General features: G+C 37.7%; 1 protein-coding gene across 4 annotated transcripts in view; it reads right to left on the reverse strand.

Moving 5' to 3' along the window:
• Positions 1-24,383, reverse strand: part of kazna (kazrin, periplakin interacting protein a) — a 138,132-nt gene that overhangs the window by 95,282 nt on the left and 18,467 nt on the right. For all 4 annotated transcript variants that reach the window (XM_077585786.1, XM_077585794.1, XM_077585802.1 and 1 more), the window contains exon 2: positions 16,799-16,959. In XM_077585786.1, coding sequence (XP_077441912.1) covers positions 16,799-16,959 — 161 coding nt within the window. The remainder of the gene's footprint in view (positions 1-16,798; positions 16,960-24,383) is intronic.

Raw genomic sequence — 24,383 nt, forward strand, 5'->3', positions numbered from 1 at the left:
CACCTCTGCTGGCTGCAGCTGTTCATTGCACTATATTCCACTTCCACTCAAAATTCAATTATCCCGATACCCTGCCTATTCCTAATCAGAAAAAAAGATGAAAATATATTGAATGAATCTTGATAAAACTGACATATCATAAAAATATTTTTTTTCTGTATGTACACATCAGTTCAGTCTGCCTTCAAAGTGCCAAAGTGACATCCAAAATATGGACGGGTTTGGCATCCAAATGAGGAAAAATATCACCGTTTTTTTTTTGAAAATAATGGAAGAAAGTTATGATAAAAAACAGTCGTGCAGAGACTAATCCAAATTGTGCCAGTTGGAAGATAAAGCGGCAGTGTTCGAGGATGCCTTGCAGCTGTTAACAGTCCAGTCTATAACACATTAGTAGGCCAGCTGTGTATTTAAAAAAAAAGTCATTTTCTAAACCTGTAATCACGTCAAGACCCCCAATGCTATGTAAATTACTAATGGAAAAGTTGTATCTTGAGATGAAGCAAACCCCAAGCAAAATGTCTACAATATTCTGTACGGATGCGCCGATGTGGCAAGCATCAGGAGTCATTAGGACCTTCGTGACAACAAAACACCAAGGGACCGTGATGAAATAATCGGATGCGATTTTATTTATTCATTTGTTTAAATTCGGCAAAGGACCTCAGTTGAACCAGCCTGTGGCCAGTACTAAATGATCTGTGATGACTTACATCATCACTCAGCGCATCAATCCTGCGTCAACAAATTCTGCTCGTTCTAATTACAAACATTCACTTTTAAATAGGGACAACTTTTTCAACTTGTCAGACTTTAAACTCTGGTGCATTAAAAGATGAGCACTCAAATGTAACTCAGTCAAGCATAGAATCATTTTTATGTTGTCATTATTATTTATACCTTTTTCCACAGATAAATACACATCAAACTGTGTTTTGGTTAATCCGCTTGAAAATGTTCATATAATATTTTGGTTGATAGTAAGCAATGCTATGAAAACCTCCTTACAGCGTTATATAAGATAATGTCAGTCAACCTGGCTGCAAAAATGTTGGCACAAAACTCATTTGAGAAGGCTTGCAACCAGAGCTCCAAAATTCAAATTATCTTAATAAAATGCTTTACTGTAAGTTGATATTTTATGTAAGTCAGATCCCATACTTGTATGTAATTTCTCTACAATACAGGACACACGGGTGGATTTTAAAGGCAAGCAAGTGATCAATCTTGCTAAGGGTTGGTCTGAGGACGAATGAGCATGATTAATAGTCTCGATGGGTGCCATTTACAACTTGTGTCTAAATCTGAGATAGAAGACGGAACCCAAACCAAGGTAAAAGAAAATCAACAACGGTGTAGTGCAAAGGGAATCATTAGTTTGGGGAAGAGAGACAGAGACAGCTTGTGGTGAAGACTATTCACATGCAAAGCAATGGTGGAGGCACGTGGTGGCCAGGGGTGGCCAGGGGTGGCCTTGACCACCCCACCCCTCCTCCCCAGCCACCGCACGCCCCCCTGGATCCTGGATATACAACAATATTGTCAATGCCTACTAAATAATAAGCTCCTGAAGCAGATAGAAACATGTGGCTTTCACACAAACCTAAATTTATTATTCTAAACTTTCTTTTCTTTTCTTCTTTTTTTTTAAGTCAACAAACAACTGTGTCGCATCTGTGAGTGTGTTTTTGGACACAGTTGTCATGTTGCCTATGTGAATGTCAAGTGCTATGTTAGTCCACGAAAAGGCATAATTTACTTGTTTTTGTTATTTATGTATTTGTATGTTTAATGTTCAGTGTTTTTAACAAATAAATGTTTGTCAAATCAGACACAAAAATAATACATTTGATGTATCAATCTTGTACAGTAGGAACAAGCTGATATTTTAAAAGGACACAATAAAACAATTAATAAATAAGAACTACAGAAAACAATATAATAAAACCAAGGTTTTTTTTTTTAACTTATATGATTGTAGTCAATTATTAAATCAAATCCACTTGTAAAAAGCTGAAACAATATCAGATAACATGAAACAATGTGATAATCAAAAAGACATGTATTAATGTGTGAACTTTGACATCCAACAAGATGCCAAACAGGCAAAGAATTCCTGCATCAAATCAAGTTCAGAGTCTTGAGTCCTGTTTGCTAAAACAAAAATAAGTACAGGTAATAGATTTTACCACAGGAAAAACAATGGGAGAATAAATCGTTTTTTGGTGAAGTGAGGCATCAACATAGTTTATTTTTATTTTTTTTTAAATACTTAGTCGTGAATTTACCTGTTGGGTTTCCTTTTCTACTTATTGTGTACAGATCAGTAACTGACATTTGCCTTATTGCCGCCAAGTGGCAGAAAGCTCTATTGTAACTGAGCAACTCATTGACAATTGTAACAGCTCCAATGCATTGAATTCATAACATATTATTTCATGCAGCCCACTGGTCGGTGCTCGCAGCCCAAAGTCGGCATGCGAACGGTATGGCTGCACGGTTAACTTATGGCCACCCCTATATGAGTCATGGTTTTACCCTGGCCACCCCAATGGAAAATATCTGGCCACGCCCCTTTTGCAAAGTTATATGACAAGTAAAACATACCTGTAAATGAATAAAAAGTATCCACAACAGAGACTTTTAATTAAGAAAAGTGATCAATATTCTGCTATATTCACAGGATGAGTCAATCAAAATCACAAATCAATGGTCTGTAGCAGAAAAATACAAGTAATTTTAAATGTACATTCCCAGCAAAGGAACATTTTAAACGTAAAATGCATTCAGTGAGGACTGAACACACTAAACATGTTGCCAAAATCAGGCATAATTAAGTTGAAAGTGCTTAATAATGTATCAATATTGCTACTGTCCTGATCAAGAAAAAAAGATTTACAGTGATTAAACTAGCCCAAGTTATGGATAGTCTTACGAAAAGTATTTTCTGCCAGCTTTTCAAGTCTGTATGATCGGAAATGTATGAATAATGTATCCGTTCCACTGTAAAGCATCTTTGAGTATCTGATTTATTATTATTTATGACTGCAGCAAATTTGCAGATTAATTAGGTGCAATGTAACTCCTCCTACATGACATGATACAACCAATGAAATGGATTATTCAGAGCAGTGTAAAAGTGGAAAGAATGAGTGCGTGGGAGTTAGGAGAGTGCTGCGAAAAGAAGACCTCGATGACTAGAAGCACCATAGAAACACTTTTTATCATTTAGTATGAGATGAGTTTGACGGCAAGGTTTTCAGACTTTATCAAAATCAATGACATTTGACATTTATTAAAAAAAAAAAAAAGTCTATGAATTCACAATCCGCAGTGGAAGCCAGTGGATCTCAGCAGAACCTTGCATAGAATATGCAAATTATTCTCAAACTTCCATTTCCTCCAGTTAATTAATGCACAACACATATCAAATTCATCTTGCAGTATTAATTGAAAAATGTCAATCATATTCCTGCACAATTCACCGACTCTTGCTGTGTGCATGACTCATTTCACACGTACTGTCTTGAATTTCAATGGAAATCAAAGTGAGCTGTTAATATCCATTTACAAGCGAAGCGCATCCTTTTTTTGATAATGAATGCTGTTGCCTTCAAAGAGAGGTCACCCTGCTGCTGACGGCAGATTTTGCAAAACTGTGTTTCAGGGACCTTTTCTCATGCAGTCACTCCAATCAGACTCATATTAACATACTGCACCAAAAAATTTAAGGCATCATGTTTATTGCTGGGATGCTCAGGTTAAGGTATGTTTTTAACCAAATTGTCCAAGTTGTGACCCCTGGAGAGATCATTTTCTTTTTTTGTGTGTGTTCAATGTCATCCAAAGATAAGTATGGATGTTTTCATGCTGCAAACGCCTGTGACATTTTGGGTGGTCCTAGCTCAATTCCATCAAAGTAATGGTCTTTGACATTAGACAAGTCAAGGCAAGGCAGCTTTATTTATTTCTCAGGGCATTAAATCGATTGGAAAAAGACTGTTGTGGTTGTCTTTGAAGGCATTTCGCCTTTCAGGAGCCAGGCTGGTGCAATCCTAACCAAGCCTTGTTGCATGAACTGAGGAAGCAACAATAGATGAAGCCTACTCAGATGAGAGGTAACACGTCTTAAGACAACCACAACAGTCCGGTTCTGATTGATTCAATACCTTTGGAAAGAAAAAAACCTGGATGACTGAGAATATTCACGAGCAGCTTCGTCTACGAATGCAGTGTATCTCAAGCACAAGGTAACCAGGCTTGGGGAGTAACGGAAAGCATGTACCGCCGTTACATAATGAGAAAAAAAAAAAGTAACTGTATTACATTACAGTTACAGGAAAAAATGTGTAATCAGATTACAGGTACATTTATTAAAAATGGGGATTACTTCGAGGGATTACAATTTCTACTATGAGAGAGAGTGCCCAAAGAGGGCGAGAGAGAAAGAGACAGAGCGAGAGAGAGAGAGAGAGCGAGAGGGACAGAGCAACAGAGTGAGAGAGAACACGTGCACGCCCGCGCGAGTGGGACCATTGCTACATGTCGGGGTGGTGGGAACGGACGAACTGACTAGTCGTGTCCTCCACACTTCACGGACAGGAGGAGGAAATGGCGTCCGGTGTTCACTGGAATTTACTCGTAGCGAAAGTTTGAGCTAAGAGTCCAGCGGCATGCTACGCGCTGTAGCTTCTTGCTAGCTAGCCCGCTAGCCTACAACCATAATGTGAGTTACACCTTCTAAACAAATCTTCCTCCCACCAATTCACTATTTAAACATCATGTACAACATATACACGGCTAAACTTGTGACTGGGATAAAAGTTAATTTTGCATTTGATGTCACGCATCATCATCTTGGATCTATCTATCTATCTATCTATCTATCTATCTATCTATCTATCTATCTATCTATCTATCTATCTATCTATCTATCTATCTATCTATCTATCTATCTATCTATCTATCTATCTATCTATCTATCTATCTATCTATCTGTCTGTCTATCTAACTGTAAGGTGTGGTTTCAGTGACAGTTCGAAAACAGCATATGGCCTTCAATCAATCAATCAATCAATCAATAGCCTACAGGCTTTTTAATTACACAAGGATTTTTGCTATTTGTAGGCTGCCCGGGTCCCTATCACCCGCAAATAGCAGGGGCACATTGTATAGAATATATATTGTGGTGATATTTATTTTTATTTTGTCTTCATGAGCATACTCAATATTGGAGTAATCCAGTTACATTACTTTAATATTATGGTACTTGGATTACATTATTTACTAAATTTTTTAGCAGGTAACTTGTAACTGTAATGGATTACATTTTAAAAGTGACCCTCCCAACCCTGAAGGTAGTAACAATGAGCTTTGCAGGTACAATGTTATGAAGCAGTTAATAACAAAGAACTAAATACATTTATAGAGAAAGCACAGATTTTTGTTTTATCTAAAGTAATTAGTATTACTACTGTGCAAGCAAAATATATATGTGTAAAAAAGATTTTAACAATGATAAAAACTTTTCTTTTTTTTAAAAAAAAAAGGTTAATAATAAGCATGAGTTGTAAGAAACCATTTTCAATCTGGACTTAAAAACATTCACATTTGGGACTGACTTCATTTCTATTTGCCGCTCATTCCACTTGTGTGCGCCATAACAGATTACTGCTGATTCACCATGTTTGCTTTGAACTCTGGGCACCGCTAATTGAACCAAGTCTGTACATCTCAGACCCCTACTGGGCAACAGAATGATATTCTCTATATTCTAGTCACATGGCAACAGAATTAAGAGTTTTTTCTTCCATGTGGCTGGATTCAGAAATCAGTTATCACAGCTCACTCGGAAAAAGAAATAACTAAATAAATAAATCTGATATCCGTATGTCAAAATCACATCTCTGTCACAACTAAAGATAAAATCTGATATGTCTCAAATAACTGCCAATGTCATTTTACCTCGAAAAATGCCAAGACTGACATATAGGCACATACATCTTTACATTTGTCTACTTGCACTGGTTTTGACTGGAAACCAGTACAATGGCTAGGCTGCCTTATGCCCAATGTCAGCAGAGAAAGGCTCCATGACACTGAACAGGATACGCGCGTAGCAAATGGATGGATTGTCCAGTTCTTTGTGTCTGCCAGTCACTTGAAAGCAGTGGTAGCTAGTCAATAGTGAGCGCCAGTGATGAAAATGTTTTTTTTTTTTTTAATGAGATTGAAAAAAAATCTTTCACATGATATGTAGGCTACATCTATATTTACTGTAGATAGATCAGCATATACTGTGTAGCAGGGTTCATCAATTCCAGTTCTCGAGGTCCGGAATCCTGAAGGTTTTAGATGTTTCCGCCTACTAACACACCTGATACTAAAGATCAGGATCGTTATCAGGCATGCTGATGAGCTGATTATATGAATCAGGTGTGCTAGTGGGCGGAAACAATCTAAAACCTGAGGACCGGAATTGGTGAACCCTGCTGTATAGTACTGTATAGTGTCTATAGTTAGTAATGAGTAAAGTTGCTTTGTTCATCTCTGCTGTCTAAATTTCATAACGTATTTCCAGTCTGCCGCGCACAATTTTTTACGCCTTGACTCTAGCAAAAAAGTTTGACATGCAAAGGTGTGGTAGTGTGGTGTGGTGTGGTGTGGTGCAACACTGGTGACACTGGTGATTCAAGTCAACTTCCAGTTGAGACAAGCTTTACTCTCCATTTACTGTAGTTACTAACACAGATGGGACTGCTTGAAGGTACAGTAGATGTGAACAATTAAACATAATGTGATAAGCATGAAATTGGAAATGGACATGAAGACCGGCAGTATGAATCTAGCCTATTAACTCATTCACTGCCATTGACGGCTATAGACGTAAAAAATCAATTTGAACTATTTCTAGTAGTTTAACATTTTTTCCCACTTTTAACAAGAGTATAAAAACCTAGAAGAAAATGTTTATTATACAATTAGATTAATGCGATTAATTGTGAGTTAACTAGTGAAGTCATTTTAATCGCCTGACACCCCTAATTTTTAAATAATCTTTCATATAGTTTTATATATATATATATATATATATGTATATATATATATATATATATATATATATATATATATAAAGTTTTAATTGTAATTAATCAAATGACTTCACTAGTTAACGCACGGTTAATCACAAATGTTATATCTGTTCTAAATGTACAATGAAAAAAATCTAGGTTTTCATACACTTGTTAGCAAAAGTGGGAAAAAAAATAGAAATAGTTCAATTTTTTTGGCAGTGAATGAGTTAAAATGTAGGTATTACAGATACTGCTTCAAATATTAAATTTTTCTTCAGAAGATCATCAAATAACATTGCAAGAAAAAGAAAAGATCAGCATTGGATCCAAAAAGGTTTGTACATCTGGCAAGCAGTAAAGTCCACGTTTCCATCAAGCAATACAATTTGGTACTATGAATTCTAATTTGCAACTAAAGGAAAATACAAATTAACGGGCATGAGCATATATATTATGGGATGGTAGATAAATTATTACAGGTATTTTCTAAACATATACTCACACATTGCACATGTAGTACATACAATTTATAAACTCATTAGAATGGAGTTAGTATGACAATGCAACAATTGAGAGATAGATGAGGATATGAGAAATGCAACAGAGAACAAGGTAATGAGCACAACTGCCACTGAGACAATGCGATATTTCAATTTATCAAACACTGATTGATAATACAGCACACTGCATATATCCCTCGGGACATTAAAGCTGTTTTCCCACAATACAATCCGAGGAATGCTTGTAGCCTCACAGATAAGAGACAACTCCAGCTGCGTTCAGTACGGCGACTTGCACCCAATCACATAAACCAGCATCTAATGCCAGATCGTTAGATGCTTCGCAATATGTGTTACCTTCCTCCAAATGTGTTCCCACGAAAAGCAACCCATTTACCCCTGCAATCTTGTCGCACCAACAATGTTGCACATAGAACAACATACAGGGTTAGAACCATCTCTAGAAGCTAGCATATGTGCTAAAAACAAAAAGGGAAATGTAACTGAACTTTTCCCAGTAGCATGTATCCAATATTTGAAATGTTCCTACAAAATGCAGGTGTAATGTAATTGTACTGTGGAACATTCCTGAAATACAGATTTTGTATACAACTGCTGTGTTGAATGTTATCCGCAGTATTCTTGCTTTTTAAAGGGTAACTAAACAGGAAGTCAGACTCTTGCTCCACCCCTCATTAAGACTTGGAATGGGGAGAGGGTTGGGGCGTGGTCTGGCTGTAATTGAAGAGAGCAGAAGGCTCTTTCTTTTTAAATTATCAATTGCAACACTCCACGTTTGAGGCTTAGCTTGGGATATTAAAAGGTCTTTAAACACTTTTAAAATAATACAAACACATTTAAACGGGTATAATACATCCAGAGAGAGAGAGAGAGAGAGAGAGAGAGAGAGAGAGAGAGGATAGATCAAGTAGCACAATTTTCGCTATACAATTAGATGATAATTGCTCCAAGATGTAATTTAACTTATTAAAGTGTTCCAACCATGGCTTATCGTTCCTTAAAGACCACATGATATGTTTAATATGTTCCAAAGTGCATAACACACTTAGCAGTGAAAAGTGGATACAATATCCTTATCTTAAAGCTTTCATGAGATTGCTTTCCCACTGTTGTAGAACAGAGAACTGCTGAAATGAGGATTGGCCTCAATTAATGTATGAGCAAAACATATCACTGATTGTAAAGATTAATGAATCATTTAATTACATTTTCCATGAAATACAGAAAAACAGATCTAAATATTGCTTTTGTGATGGTGCCTGTCAGACAAACTGTCGCCAAGCAACCGCAGTTTGACGTGTCATGTTATGGAATACTTGTATTCAAAGCCCTGGAGCTTACATGAAGGACTTTCAAATTTCTCTTTAATAAAACATTCTGGGTTAGTCAACATAACTCTAAAACTATTAGTCAAACAGGGCTTAATACTCATCCATTCCTAATGAATTGAGGGCGCTGCCATGAAAGATTCTAATGAATCATAACAGGTAATCAGAACGTAGCGACAGTGCATAAATAATAATATTAGCTATTTTATATTTAACAACCTACAACCTGACAACCGCTCTGTGTTGTACCACATCGCTGCAAAGACACAAGGTTCCCAAGTGATTTTGATGCATAAAGATCACTCATTGCCAACATCACTGTCTATGAAAGTAGAGTTATTTAAGACACTGACTGCTTGAAGTGCAATCTGATCCAATGAAGTTTAACATCAAGCTTGGAATTGAAGTCTTTTAAGGTTTATCTTGTGCGTCCCTGAACACCACAACAGTATTCTATTAAACCGGAGTTTGAGTTGTGCCATTGATGCTATTTTAAGGATTTTAAAAAAAGAAGAAAAAGTTTTCTCTTCAACAGACTTGTCAATTTCAAAGCATGTTCTTGCTTGTAATATTTATTTATAGCTCACTTTTGAATATTGGATGAATGGATTGATTCTGTGTCTGCATAGACCTGTAACAAAAGAAAGTACTTGCTAATTTTAGGTATTGAACCTTAGCATTAACATGTTCTTTTTAACTAGGGAATTAATAAGAACACTTTTTTACAATCTTTTTAGTATTACATACATATAAAGTTTCAAATCTGCATTAGTTATTGCATGTACTAAAAAGGTGATTCCAACAACGAAAAGGGTTGGGGGGGGGGGGGGGGGGATCGGGTTGTGTGTGTGTGTGTGGGGCGGGGGGGGTATTTTAAATAACTACATTCCATAAACCACAGGATTCTCATTTTCCAAGCATATAAATAGAATTATATAAATGTGAGAAAAAAATATTGTAAGCTGTTGATTGTCAAATTTAGGCTTTATCATTCTTATTTGTTAGAACGATCGGACAGTAGTCTATAATAGTTGTGCCTTGAGATACGAGTTTAACTTCTTCTGTGACCATGCTTTTAACTAAAAACATTCGTATCTCAAATCATCCTTCCCCACTGAAATGAATGAAGATACCATTAATCCGCCAGAACCTCCCATCCCAAAAACCAAAAATGTTATTTTTTTAATGAGAAAAATAGCACTTTTTAATATTGTAGTGTATAAAGACATACACTATTGACATAATTAAGTAAAATGTAAAAAAGTAAACAATTTTGGCACTCCCCCTCCCTAGATTTCAATTCAATAGACATTGTGCTGATCCTTCTAATGTGCGTACCTTGACCACCTGGGGGCAGCACAACACAGACATACAGAAAAAAAAGTAAATGAAGACGGTCTCAGATCATCAGTATGGAAGTAATATTAGTCGTTATACGCAGAGGAAGAATATGCCTGTGAATATTCTATTCATTTACAAGTGTTATTCCGCAATTTGTGTTTAAATATCCATTGCTAAATAGATTGTAAGACCGCAACGCCAATGCTATTCTTCAGCCCATCGATGGCATTTCCCCGTTACGAGTTAGCATTAAGCCAGAGGACATCGTAAAGTTATGTAGTTGTTTAATGCTATAGTGCAATTCCCTTGGTTTCATGTTTAGTTCGACAGTCAAATTCAACTGGGAATGACATTTTGAAGACTTGTCTATCAGACACACTGCTGCTTGTTGTGAAGTGAGTGGATTTCACTGCCACCATGCACTGCTTTTATCATTTTTGCTTGCAAGTCAAAGCAAAAACTCTTCATTCACTTTATTCAAGTGTAGCAGTTTGATTATTATCATCTTTTCTTTCTTCTGGTGGTGATTGTTTGGCATGAATCATATGGGTGTAAATTTTTACTCTAGTTTAAGTTATAAATTTAGGTTCCTTGCCCTATCAACTCTAAATACCCAAAAGGTTGCGAAATCATCATTCAAGGCAACCAGTCACACTAAAAGCACTTAACCCACATCCCATAACAAATCAGGTGTGGTTTCGAGTCATGGCTCCGGCGACTCCCAGAAGAAAAAGCCATTGGATCTACACAAATCACAAAATGTGGGTGGCAAGATTTGATTGGTGCATTACAGAGGTCTGCTGGTGTCAGGGGATGGTGGAGAGGGCAGACGTGACCAAGGTGATGCATAATGCATAGACAGAAAGCACGTCCTGGTGGGCCAGCTGAGGTCCCATTCAGAGAGGGAGAGATTGACCCAGCGAAACCCATCACATACTTAATCCCTCTTCAGCACCCCCCACCCCCACCCCCCGTGCCCCCAGTGGTCTTGAAAATGCAAGCAGGATGCACTCTTCCCTGACCCGAGCACATTTAGCACATAGATGTGGAAGTGATTCAGATATGTTGTATTTTAATAGGACACTTCCAGGATAGGTGCGTGATAATGCACATTTATCAGTTTGACTATCATGTGGATGAGATGATAATCAACCCAGTGCTGAAATGAACAGGCCGTCTTTAACCATCCTTCATTGTTGTCAAAAACAATGTTATCATGCTTTTTAACAGCATTTTGGGGGAAAGTGATTATTTGTCCTTTTGGGTTTGATTGGCAGTAGCTGGCAAGATACCTTCACTCTGGTGTCCTATTGTTACAGAATAACAAACAGCATAAACAAAGTGCTGCAGGAATACGCTATGGGCAGGCGCTAAGTTGCCAGCAGGGGTTTGGAAAAGTAATGACCTCACAGGATCTACTGTAGCTGTAGATCCATACAGAAAATTAGCAACTTTTTGTTTTTTGTGTTTTGCTTTTTGAACAGGTGCACGAAAAGAAGTCCAGAGTGCAAAAGCTGGCGTGGGATTGCTGTTCAAGTGTGGCTCTTGTGGTGAAGCTACTGTGTTGGCCAGAATGCTGATGTTATTGCTTGATGCAAGATTAGATAGAACACAACAAAGATAAAGGAACAGTAAGTCACTCAACTAGACTGCACCATCATGGAACCAATGCATTTAAAACCTTTGGGGTCAATTTTTTTTATTATCTCAAAGGACGAAGAAGGAGATGTGATTCATTCTGTAAATATACGGGTGCTCGTCAAAATTTTTTAATGTCCTCGAAAAGTTGAATAATTTCCAGAATTCCACTCAAAAAGTCAAATTTTCATAGATTATAGATTCAGGTCCTACAATTTAAGTGATTTCAAGCAGTTATTTGTTTATCTTTACATTATTTGAGCTTCCAACTCATAAAACCCACAAAAACAGGATGTCAAAAAATTTGAATAATGTGAAGAAATCTCCATGCATATTTCCCAGTGTTTTGCATGCAGAAAAGTATGGATGGACGGATGATATTATTATTATGTCAATCTTGAGTAGTTGGTTGAATTCCCTTTGCCTTAATCACTGCCTGGGTGCGCCGTGGCATTGCCTGGGGTTCCTAGAAGTCCATGCTTTCTTGATGCTTGCTGTCAGCTCTTTGTTTTCGGGTTTGATGGCCCTTGTTTTACTCTAATGCAATAGTATCAAAAGGAAAATGAGGGCCACCAGACCCAAAAACAAATAGATGACAGCAAGCATCAAGAAAGGCCTGGGCTTCCAAGAACCCCAGGCTATGCTACCGCTAATCGAGGCAGTTGTTAAAACAAAGGGAATCCAACCAACTATTGAAGATTTACTTATCGCTTTGAAAATACCATCCATCCATCCACCTTTTTTTCCATGCAAAAGACTGGGAAGCATGCATGGTGATTTCTTCACATTACTCAAATTTTTTGACATCCTGTTTTTGTGGGTTTTATGATCGGGGAGCCCAAATAATGTAAAAATAAACAAATAAATACTTGAAATCACTTAAATTGTGGGCCATGAATCTATAATCTATGAAAGTTTGACTTTTTGAGTGGAATTATGGAAATTATTCAACTTTTCAAGGATATTCAAATTTTTGGACGAGCACCTGTATATCAACTGAACTTGGTATAAAAATACAAAAAAATAAAGGATTTATTTGAAGGTTGTGTACAATGCGGACAAATGAAACTTCAAAAGCAAAAGTCGTATTGCTATGGAGGTGTGTTTCTATCCTCCAAGCCCATTAGTGTGTAGCACTCTATATTCATATTTATTTGAGTTTTATCGATGAAAACATCCCCTGGCATCAGGAAATGAGGTTGGTGGCAGCAGGGAGAATAACCTGAACATTCGTATCATCCATAAAACTAAATAGACGAGCTCAATAGATGCTCTAGAGAGAAACAGATTTAGGTGATATAATAGCGTACACTGCCATATCACCCACTGATAACAGTGACAGCTATCTTTAATATACACTGGTGCCCTTGAGATACAAGTAACCTAACTTATGAGTTGTTGTTTTCAGATATGAGGCGACATTCAACCGATTTATTGCTTTGACAGTGAACTCCTTCTCAATAGAAGCATGATACCAAATAGTGAATAATTCTTAAAAAAAAAAAAAAAAGGTTTCACGCTGCTAAATGCCTCCCTCAGTGAAAGTTTACGGATGAACTAAATTTAAAACAAAGATAATTACACGTACATAGCTTAGCCTTTTTTCCCCCCTGCTATCTTAATGCTAACGCTAATCTAGGTTGGGGTGCTTTAACATTTGAAAGTGGAAATCAAGTTAAAAACGTTCTTTGCAATAATGTGTTCCATGTTCCCCCGGTAGTGAAAGCAGGGAATTCTGATGAATATTGAATTGTTGGAATAAGAATTAAGAAGATGAATCTCCCTTGCCAAATTCTTGATGGATTTACAAACGGATAGGTTTATTACAAACCATATTAATGTGACTACGATTCAGGCTGATTTTTTTTCTTTCTTTTTTTTTGTGACGACGTTGCTCCTTGACACACGAGGCATTTAGTGTTCTTAGAGATATCTATGGTTAAATCGCTACCAGGTATGTTTTTGTCATACTTGAACTCGAACTACTTCCTGCTTCAGTGTCTAGGAATCATGGCAAATGTAGTCCTAGTAGCGTAATGCTGCGGTTGCGAGTCAGATCTAAAGGAAGCTGGGTTTTTCTGGCAGCATATTTTCAATGTTATAATGCAGGACCATTGCGAGGTAGATGGCACAACCATCTTACATTAACCGCCGAGACCCAGCAAAAAAAGGTTGGATGAAATGGGTGCATTGTATTATTTACAGCTGTTGAACTGTCAATCATGATAGCATTTATCAAAAGCTAACGAAATAACAAAACCAGATTGATTAGCGGTTTAATTTGTTTTAAATAATTCCTGGTGAGAATTTATTGGATATTTGATTTTCAGCAAAATTGTTGTATTCCAGATTTAATTTTGAAAATCTGGCCACCCTAATCAAAGTGCCCATAGGCTCACATTGAGAATGTCACGTGACCAAACCCCAAAAAATTTGACGTCACAAATTAAAATTAAATTATGCCGTGTGAAAGATTGCATTCCTCTTGACATCTTGGAACGGTTCATCAGTACCTCCAGCTGGTCTAAGGGCTCAGCTCACACTGAAGAAAAACAAAAACTACTGTAGCTATGGTGTTTTTCTGCTGATGCACAGTGTATACTTCTCAGTGTACTTTTCTTAAAGAGTGAGAGACATGTCAGCAGCTCTTCACTGATGAATACATCAGCACGAGGGTCACAGGGAGTCACACAGATCTTATTTATCAGCGTCTCCTCGGTCACCCTCACGGACTTGTTTAGATGCATCCACATCCTCCTGTGCCCCAAACTCCTTCCCTACCCCCTGTTTTCAACCGTACATGACTGACAGCTCCACTAATGTAGTCAGAGCTGGTTCCAGCATGAGGGAGGAGAGATAGTGATAAGGTCAGTGGCAAAGGCTCAGAAGCTCAGCAACAAATTTCCTCCAAGATCGACTGCACAATACACAGAAAATGAAGCCCAAGGAGAGGCAACGTGAAGTTTTGCTTCTACTGACTTTCCAGTAAAGGAAAATTCCAAGGGGCTCATTAAAATACGGCAAACTTTAGTAATCTTCTCAATGAATTTGTAGAGTTGTGGAGGTCATTTTGCTGACTCATTAAATTAGTAAATTTGCCACACCTCTGCGGAGTCTCTGCGAAGTGGGACCAATTTCAATGGTGGCCACCAGCCAAATAATAAGTAATTTATTAGTTTGAAATTTGTTTTAATTTGTTTTATTGAAATGTCCATGTTAATGCGCTTGATGGCAATAAATGGGTGTAACAAGATCATTTGGGAATTCTCTATAGGTGTCATCCACTGATTTTGAGGCAACATCATAAAAAGATTGCAATGTCAGAAGGATGTACTTGTAATTGTTAAGCAGCCCCATTGTAAATGTCTCCCTAGGAGGATCAACTCAATTTACATTTGCATTGACTTGATGCCACGTTATACAACTGTTTCCTCAACCAAACTCGCAAATTGTATGAAAAGTAACATTTTGTTGTGCAGTGTGCATACACAGCGACAGATGTTGGATTAGGGTGTGTAACAACTCATCAAGCTCATTTAAATAATTTTGAATAAACAGCTCAATCACACTCTTGACATTGCCTCTTCGACAGCGGCCTCAAATTGGAGCTCCCAGCCTCTCATCTCGGGCTCTTCATCCTCTTCCCACACAAAGATTATGTAAAATTATCAACACGGGTGAAAACATCAGTGCAAAGACAATGGATATGGGAGAAAAAGTGCCCACTTTGTCCTTTATGTGACATATGAACAAAGATTAACATGTGAGCAGTTGAAAAATATTTGTCCCTTCCAGATTAATATTAAGAGCTAGCAAGATGTTGACTTTTTTTAAGTGACAGGGTATGTGTGCTACTGCTTGCTGTATGTGCCCCCCACTAGTCTAAACACATTAATAATGTGTTTGTGGAATACAAGTTAAGAAGTAAAATGCACCTGTTTTTATCCATTTAAGGGGGCGACCATTTTGCCACTTGCCGTCGACTGAAAATGATATCAGTTGCTCAGGGCTCAGATAGCAACCAATCACGGCTCAGCTTCAGAAAATAGGTGAGCCATGATTGGTCATTTTCTGAGACCTGAGTAACTGCGATGTCATCTTCAATCGACAGCAAGTGTCAAAATGGCCGCCCCCTGAGGTGGATAAAAATGTGTGGATTTTGACGCCTATCTCATATTCTACAAACACAATATTATTCAGAATACCATGTTTAAACTATATAGGGGCTGCATAGAACATATTACTGTAAATAACATTTTTGGCTTGATATTACCTTTAACACTTTTCCATTCAGCAAATAAATTAGGTTGCTGATCACAGTTTATTTCTAGATATTTAAGCGCAGCGCAAGGGGTTCAAACTACATAATGTTACAGTGGCTTACAATAATATCAAAAATGCTTTTTAGGAATAAAATATCAGTGTCATTTTCAATTAATACCTTGGCCTACTACGCTACTGTATTTTAATGTATGTCATTAAGGTGCTACTTGGACATCTAAGTATTTATTTATTTATTTTAGGTAGTATTTGGTGTAGGCTACTTGTTTGATAACTACTGCGATAAAACTAAGATGAGCCAATACACATTTTTAGTAGTTCTTTATATGCAAGAACAGATTTAGAGTTGGGGAAAAAAACGGAAATTTAAATTCCTTTTGCGAGTACTTGCAACAAGTAGATGGCACTGATTCGGTGAACGGACCCTAAAAAAGCAATTTCTACAAAATTTTGTTGAAACGGGATGCAGGGCTACGGGAAAATATTTCAGTGTGGCTCCAAATGAATGGCGCTGCTTAGAGATTTTCTTTACATTAATTAACAAAAAAAGGCACAAATACTATAAAACACTTTTTTCTAGCCCCATGTTGCTCTTAAAGAAGTCATATTTGCATACCTGAGCATCCGCGAGGAGGTGTCTCATCAAGGTCATTGACTTCTGCAGCGTCTCTTTCTCAGGGGGGCAATATGCGTGATCATCTTGATCCTGCTGTGGTTTGGGTCCCTTCACTATGAAACTTGCGATCTGATCATTCAGGCTGTTCAGGGACTGCACCGCTAGAGGGAGACAGACACACAAGTGTCAAAAAAACAGCATGGAGTTGTCTTGCACCAAAGAGATTGAGACACATATGTACGGTTCCAAGTTAGTGGGAACAGTTTTTGTGAAGGCCCTTTTCTGCTCATAGTACACAAAGCATGGTCCATAAAGGCATGACTGGAGGAGTTTGGTTTGGAAGAACAAGAGATTGTAAATGGCCGTGACGCTTGTTCTTCCATCTTCAATCTCTTGTTGTTCTCTTATAAATAACCTTCTGAAAAAATGAACATTTCCATCAGACAGTGAAGGCTGATTAACATGCAAAGGTGGACCAGGTCCATATTGTCTTCCATGTTCTTGCTAGCCAGGAACAACATAGCACTAAGTAGCAGAGTAAAAACATGGTTTCCGACTGTCACCAACTCCCTTGGCTATCAACACAAGCTCTCATCTCGAATGTTCCTGCGAGCCATCCTGTTTTTGTTCCCAAGTTTTTACCCTGGTGTGTCCTTTCAGGTTTCCTTCCCAGCTTGCCTCCCACAGTGAAAAGTAGCCAGCCCGAATGTATTTCCTCCTTCCAGCACACACACTTCCTCAACCCTCTTCCATTTACCATTAATCCCTCTTTAGTCTCTGAAAGGTCACTGAAAATATTTCACAGGTCACCCACGCAGTGACAGGAAAAAAAGTAATTTCCATATTATGTGCAGTATTTTTCTCCTAACGATCCATTTATGTTTGTTATAAGGCACTGTTCTAACCCCTAATTCCTCATTATCCATGTTTCCAGCATTGAAACCATAAAATGTACAAATGTGTCACCTATAAAAGACGTTAAGCATCGCTCGTGTTGAGCTAGAAGGACAACTGTTAAATCACTCCTAAATAAAGAAATACAACCAGCTAAATCTGTACAGAATGGGATGCATTTGGCTTGGAATTTGAGCGGGGTTTGCAACTATAAAGCATTTTTCTCCCACACAAAATCCCACGCTTAAAAAAACAAAACAAGAAAGGCAACGGCAGCATGGATGTATGCCTTACGTAACCAACATTCTTTCATCGTGGTTGACATTTCCAAGCAAACAAGCTTTGGCGGCAGAGATAAGGAGAAAATGAGGGGGCTGGAGAGGGCCGTGTCCCCTCGAGGTGAGTGGAAAAGACATCAAATGTTTGAATGTGTGAGTGGGCTGCTTGTGAGGACCAAACACTGAGTGAGGAGTCTAGTCTCACTTACTGAATGACAGGCTAAAAGGTAAAAGGCCACCAAAATACATATGGGAAGACATTTCAGTTGCTTATACTTACTGCCCTCTAGTGGGCTTGTAATGCATATGCAGGTCAATGTGATGAGGGAATGCATGTAGTTATTTCACTCATCTTCAAGGTGTGTGTTGTAAAAGGTTCCATAGACTTTCTTTCAAGTTGAATTGAAGGTTACAGTATGTAGATTGCTCACAAAAACGTAGGTATATTATATTGTCATATTGCCGTTTCTGGATAATGATAAACCTACAATTCGATCATTAGAAACTGAACTTGGTGGAAGTCAAAGTCAAGTAAAATATAAAAAAATATTTACGTGTTCTACGTGCCCTCAATAGTCTAAACACAATAGTCTTATTTATTTACTTAGTTACTTTAATAATCTATCGGTGGCCACTTTGCCTTCTACTGACACATACTGGTGACTGATAATGACATCACAGTGCCTATGGCCACGTCTTGTGCACATCACATAACCAAAGCCAGAAAACAGTTGATCCATGACGTGACGCTCATTGCATGAGCCCCTAGGCACTGTGATGTCATTTTCAGTTGACAGCAAGTGACTGACAAAATGACCGCCCCCTCAGGTGGCTTTTTCTGCTTCATTCATGTTCCACAAATGAAATATAATCAGAAAATTGTGTTTAGACTAATGGATGGATAGATGATGGATGGTACAACTGTAGATACGTTATACATCCCGTGAGGGAAATCAGATAAAACATTATTCACAAGCATATATAATTTCTACCGTGCAAAAAAAAAAGTAAAAGTACCATGACTGAAGTTTAGCCTCTTTTTTGTGTCTTGTCGTCAAATCCACATATTTTTATTTGTGCACTACATTGAAGGCAAACGCACACAAGATATATGTTTAAACGTGATCATGTCATGTATTTGTGTAAGAGTAATATTTGAGTGAAATGTATACTGTTTCTTAAAACACATTTTCCTCTCAAGTCCAAGACATGATAGCATTATCAAGCATTGTACTTGGTATTTGCGAGTACTCTTATGTAAGTACGTGTACTCGTTCTTGGTTTGGGAAAAATAGCAGTACTGATGCACTAGTTTTTCCTACTTTTGGCACTTGCTCTTCTCTAAAAAGGAGCCCAATGGCAACATTCACCAGAGTTGTTTGATCCATGAATGGACAAATACATTTCTTGGTTCAATTTGTGTCGGTTTTCAAACAGTTCCTCTCCATCACGCTTCTCACATGTTGATATTGAGTGACGGCACCTCACAACTGATCGACAATAACTCGCCATAGCGAGGTTTCAAATAGGACGTTTTCAGAGTCAAGTGGCCACTGAACTTACTTAGAGTGTCACAGAGTGTCATCAGCATGTTGCAACAACTACAGAGAGACTAGAAGAGTCCCGAAAATGCATAGTAGAGGTTGGTTGATTTGTGAATCCAACACAATTCAGCTCCTTGCTAGACAACAGCGAGTTGCACAAAAAGTGTCGATTCACTGAACAGTTGGCCATTCAAAAGTTTTACCGCCAGATTAACCCTCACCTCGAAAGCTTATGCGGGGATTTTAAATCGATGCTAAATTTTTAACACGAAAACCCAATACCCCTAACTTTTTTGAGAGTGTGTATAAAAACGTGAAATTCTAAAGGTTAATGGTCATCTGAAGCTTGTTTTTAATAATCAAATATAAGCATGCTGTAATTGACCTCCTGCTCGCAGTTATTATTTACGAGACCTGCGTCACAGTCGCGGGGCTGCAATAAACAAACATACAGCAGCAGTTGGGGTCAAACTAAATGTCAATCTACATAGTGATCTCCAGGCATAGATTGCGTGGGCATCGCCAGCAAAGTACACCTTTGAACCTACAATGTGCGGCTAAACATGATTGATTTAGATGCTCCGCACATTATCTGATGAATAAAAAATGTTAATGAAGTCAAGTCAAGTACACAAACAAATACCAAAATCTATATTTTGTACAGAAATTAAACAAAATTGAACTTGTCGTTAACAACAGATGGATAGAAATGGTAGATTTATGATTTAGATGTAGTTTTTATTTAACTATTCATTCTATTTATTTTGCTAGTTACAGTGTTACTGCCAGGTACTTAATCTACATATGCGGTATTTATTATTCACGTAAAGTTTTCACATATGTCGCTGCTCTCATTCTGGTCACTCTCATTGGCCCATATAAGAATATACATTGTAACCTATTGATTACTTTGTATATTTTTTAATTGGGCATATATGTTGCAACCGTCCACTTTGCTTCTTTTTAAAGACTATAAGGACACATTATTTAGAACAGCTGTTCAGTTAAAAACACAAGAGCAATATTGGTCTTCAAAACTATTGATGCCAAAATACTTCAACTTTGCCAAGAGACAATTTTATACATTTTACATTTGGGTGGTTTAATCTGGTTTTCAGATTTGCAACATCCTCATGTTCTAAAAATGATACTGGCTTGTCTATATATATAAAAAAAAAAAAAAAGTGAAACATTTCCTTGAGAAACTATGACAATGTTGACAAAATGTGCCATATATTTTCAGAATGTTGTGTCTTCCCTTTAGTTGAGAGAGCTCAAGTTTGGAGTTCTCAGCCGCATCGTCTCACCCTTTGCTGTCTGCCGCCTTCTCCTTTTCTGAATTGTCAAAATGCCTTGCATGTCCTCCTATTAAGCAGGCGGTGCCGAGAAAAATGAGAAGAAGCCACAGCAGCGCCCTGCCTGTCGGGCTCTTATCTTCACGAGGGAAGACAGTGGCTGCCAGGGGAAATAAAGATCACCACGGATGAAAAATGCTGAAAAGAATGCACACAGTAAGCCTCATGGCATACGATGCAGTAGCCCAGGATGGAGTCTAGGAAAAATGGGCTAATTTCATGGCAAATTGATCACAGCACACCCACAAATCAAAGGGACACATAGAGAGTGATAAAGCACAAGTCTTGTCATGTCAACATTTGCATTTGCTGTTCTTGGGTGGTAATATATGTACTTTAAATAGTTTAGTAAATAAATGCCATTTGGCCATTATATAAATTAAATTGTCAGCTTTTTCTACAGTGCAGGAAGATTCTATGAATGGGAACATATTTATGTATCTTTAAAAAAAAAAAGTGATAAAGGAACAATTTCTCATCCTAAATCCTGGAGTGAGACACACATGGTTTCTTTTACGGAGCAAATGCAGCAGCAAAAGGAATTGAAAGTGCTGTGCAACATTGCCCCCAATTGGCCAGACCGTGCTTATCAGCTTGTTGCTAATTTTGAAGCGCAGCACTCCCACTCTATTTAATCAAACCGTAAAATAAATGCAAACCAGTCAGATCACTTGAATGAGGACGACTCCCAGTCTTTGACCTCATAAATGATGGAAAAATCCAAATAAAAGTCTGCCACTAGGCCTGAAAACAGGAATGTTATGCTTTAATTCAGAGTTGTTGTCTCATGGGGGACTATTCATTGATTTTACAAGGGGAAATTCAACATGTTTTGCCAGCTTGCCACCTTATTCTGCAAAGATGAAGTCTTTGGGGAGTTGTAAGCATCAACATGCAGTAGGCCTACTCATGAACAAAGTGGAAGTCATGCATTTCGATTAAATGGCTGAAAAGGATCTTAGTGTTTAATGAACACACAGAGCGATTTTGAAGGTTACACTTTGAATGACATGCTTCAGGTGCAATGACGCATCATTTATTAGCTCTCATAAGAAAATGTTTAAAGAGCCTTTTGTTATAGGATTTTCAATTATTACTCATAGGTAATCTATACAGTGTTAGTATTTTTGAAAATTAATCTCTAAGATTTTTTTTTTTATATATATATATATATTACGGTGTGATGTCAATGATATTCTCTAGTCACTAAAATATATATCACATATTTGCACGTTTCTGTTCTTTAAATTGTGCTGTCATATGCCACAAAATGGCACCCTAAGCCCTGGCTAGTGGCAAAATAGTGATTGGTGTCAAAGTACAGTAGCACCTAGACTATATATGAGTTCACTTCATTCTGTGACTACTCTCTTAACTCAAAACCCCTCGCACCCCAAATAATCGTTTCCCACTAAAATAAATGGAAATGTCTCGAACCCATTCCAGCCCCACAAACAAACAAACAAAACAAAAAACGCGCACAAAAAAAGTTTTCTAATGTATTTTTTTTATTAGAAAATGGCATTCTGCAGTATTGTAATTTATTAAAACCTACAGTGATAACAATTACACAGAATGCAAATAATTGAACAGTTTGCTTATCCTGATTTCATATTTCAATAACCATTGGCTTGTATTGTATTATTTCTGGTGTGTGCATCTTCGCCACCAGGGGGCGACTCTATAGCAATACAGTACAAATTAAAAACCCGAAAACAGATTGGCTTCTACTCAACAGGTGGAGACGAGCTTGAAAACTGCGGACTGATACTGGACCACTGCCAACACATCCCTCTTTAAAAGATGCCACAAAACGTCACCAAAGCCCAGACTAATAGGAAATGAATCCTCAATGTCAAGGAAGTATGTTACAATGATACGTCTCAACTGATACTAAAATATGGGGAAGAGCTAAGTTTAGCTTTGAGGCATGTGCATGTACGCACGCATTTTCAATTCAATCATCAATTACGTTTTCTTCACTTGTCACAAAGCAGGGCTCTTTCTCGGTTGACTGTACTCCAAATAGAACTGCATTATGGAGTGGATTGTGGTCCATCATTTCGAATGTTCATACACCGTACCGAAGTGGTTCACTTAATGCACACATGCAGTCCTACAGGTGCGTCTACATCCATCTTCCTATAACTACACAACATTTATCTGCAGAAATGAAAAAAAAAAAGTGCTATTAGTCAGAATACACATCATTTGCTGAATTCAGCAGTACCCAAGGGGGTTCTGTAGCTGCAATCAGAACTCTCCTCTCTGCGGAGCTCATTAGATTCGACTAATCATATCCATTAGCACCGGAACGGGCTCAACAAAAACAGACAAGCGGGATATGGGACGAGGCTTCCTAGGTGATTGGCTTCAAAATGCTATGTGTGTCACTGTATGTGTGTGTGTAGAGTGTATGTGATAGAACAGAACCCGACTCATCATAGCTGCCCCTCCGGCAGCTGACGAGTCCCTCTTGATTTTTGATCTGTTCTCTGCTGAGCTTCGCACAGCAACTCGCGTCGTCTCGCTGTCCTCATTCTTGTGTTTTTTTGTGATGCACTTGAAACAACATCCGCAATTGTTGGCGGGATTACATAGCATCTTGAGCTTCTGCCCCATTTTAGTGCAATAAATAGAATAATAACTCTAAGATCTGATGTCTTGCAACAAAAGGCACAGCTGCGACAAAATCGGATTAATGTTTGTGCACCGACTTCATCTCATCATAATGTGACCTTATAAACATTGGAGGATCATAAACAGACTCCAGGCGCCAAAGTTTAATGGAATGTTTAATGAGTTTTAGCCTCAAGCTATCTCCATTAGGGAGCTTGTGTTTTCATTAAGCAGTTTGTTTGTTTGCTTCATTTGCATCATGAGTCAAGCCTCAGTTTTTTTGGTCCCCAAAATGTGTTTTCAGCTTCACCAGTTTTTTTGTTTTGTTTTGTTTTTAAAGAAATGTAGTCTTGCTTTTTTTAATTTGTTATTTTAATAAATTTGGGACCATCATGAACCCCGATTAAGCTACATTTTGCAGTATATACTCGACTTTCACTTTTCACTTGTCATGAAGTTAAGGCAGGAGTAGTTCATTTATATTATTATGTATGGGATATGTTTTTCTTCTAAAACCAATACAATTTCAGGTGGATCTGTATCAAAATCATTACAGCTTCAAATAAACTTTTATATGTGTGTTAACAGTAAGAGCTCTGTTTGCTACGACCTTGTTTTGAGTATCCTCCTAAAGCCAATTAGACATAGAAATGCAGACTATAATGTATTACACATTCCAAATGAAACTGTCACCTGGGTTCCAGACAAAAAAACGGAAGCCTGTAATTTCAGACAGGACAAAAGTGATTCAGTGTTAAATCTAATGTATCTTCCACATAATTGAAACTTTTAAGTGATTATGTGTGAAGTGAATAGGCATTATATCGGTTAACAAACAGAGAAGAGAAACAACAGAGAAGACTGATTTATAGAAATATTGTTTAAAAAAAAAAGG

Source organism: Vanacampus margaritifer, chromosome 1 (genome assembly GCF_051991255.1).
Source record: "Vanacampus margaritifer isolate UIUO_Vmar chromosome 1, RoL_Vmar_1.0, whole genome shotgun sequence".
NCBI lineage: Eukaryota > Metazoa > Chordata > Actinopteri > Syngnathiformes > Syngnathidae > Vanacampus > Vanacampus margaritifer.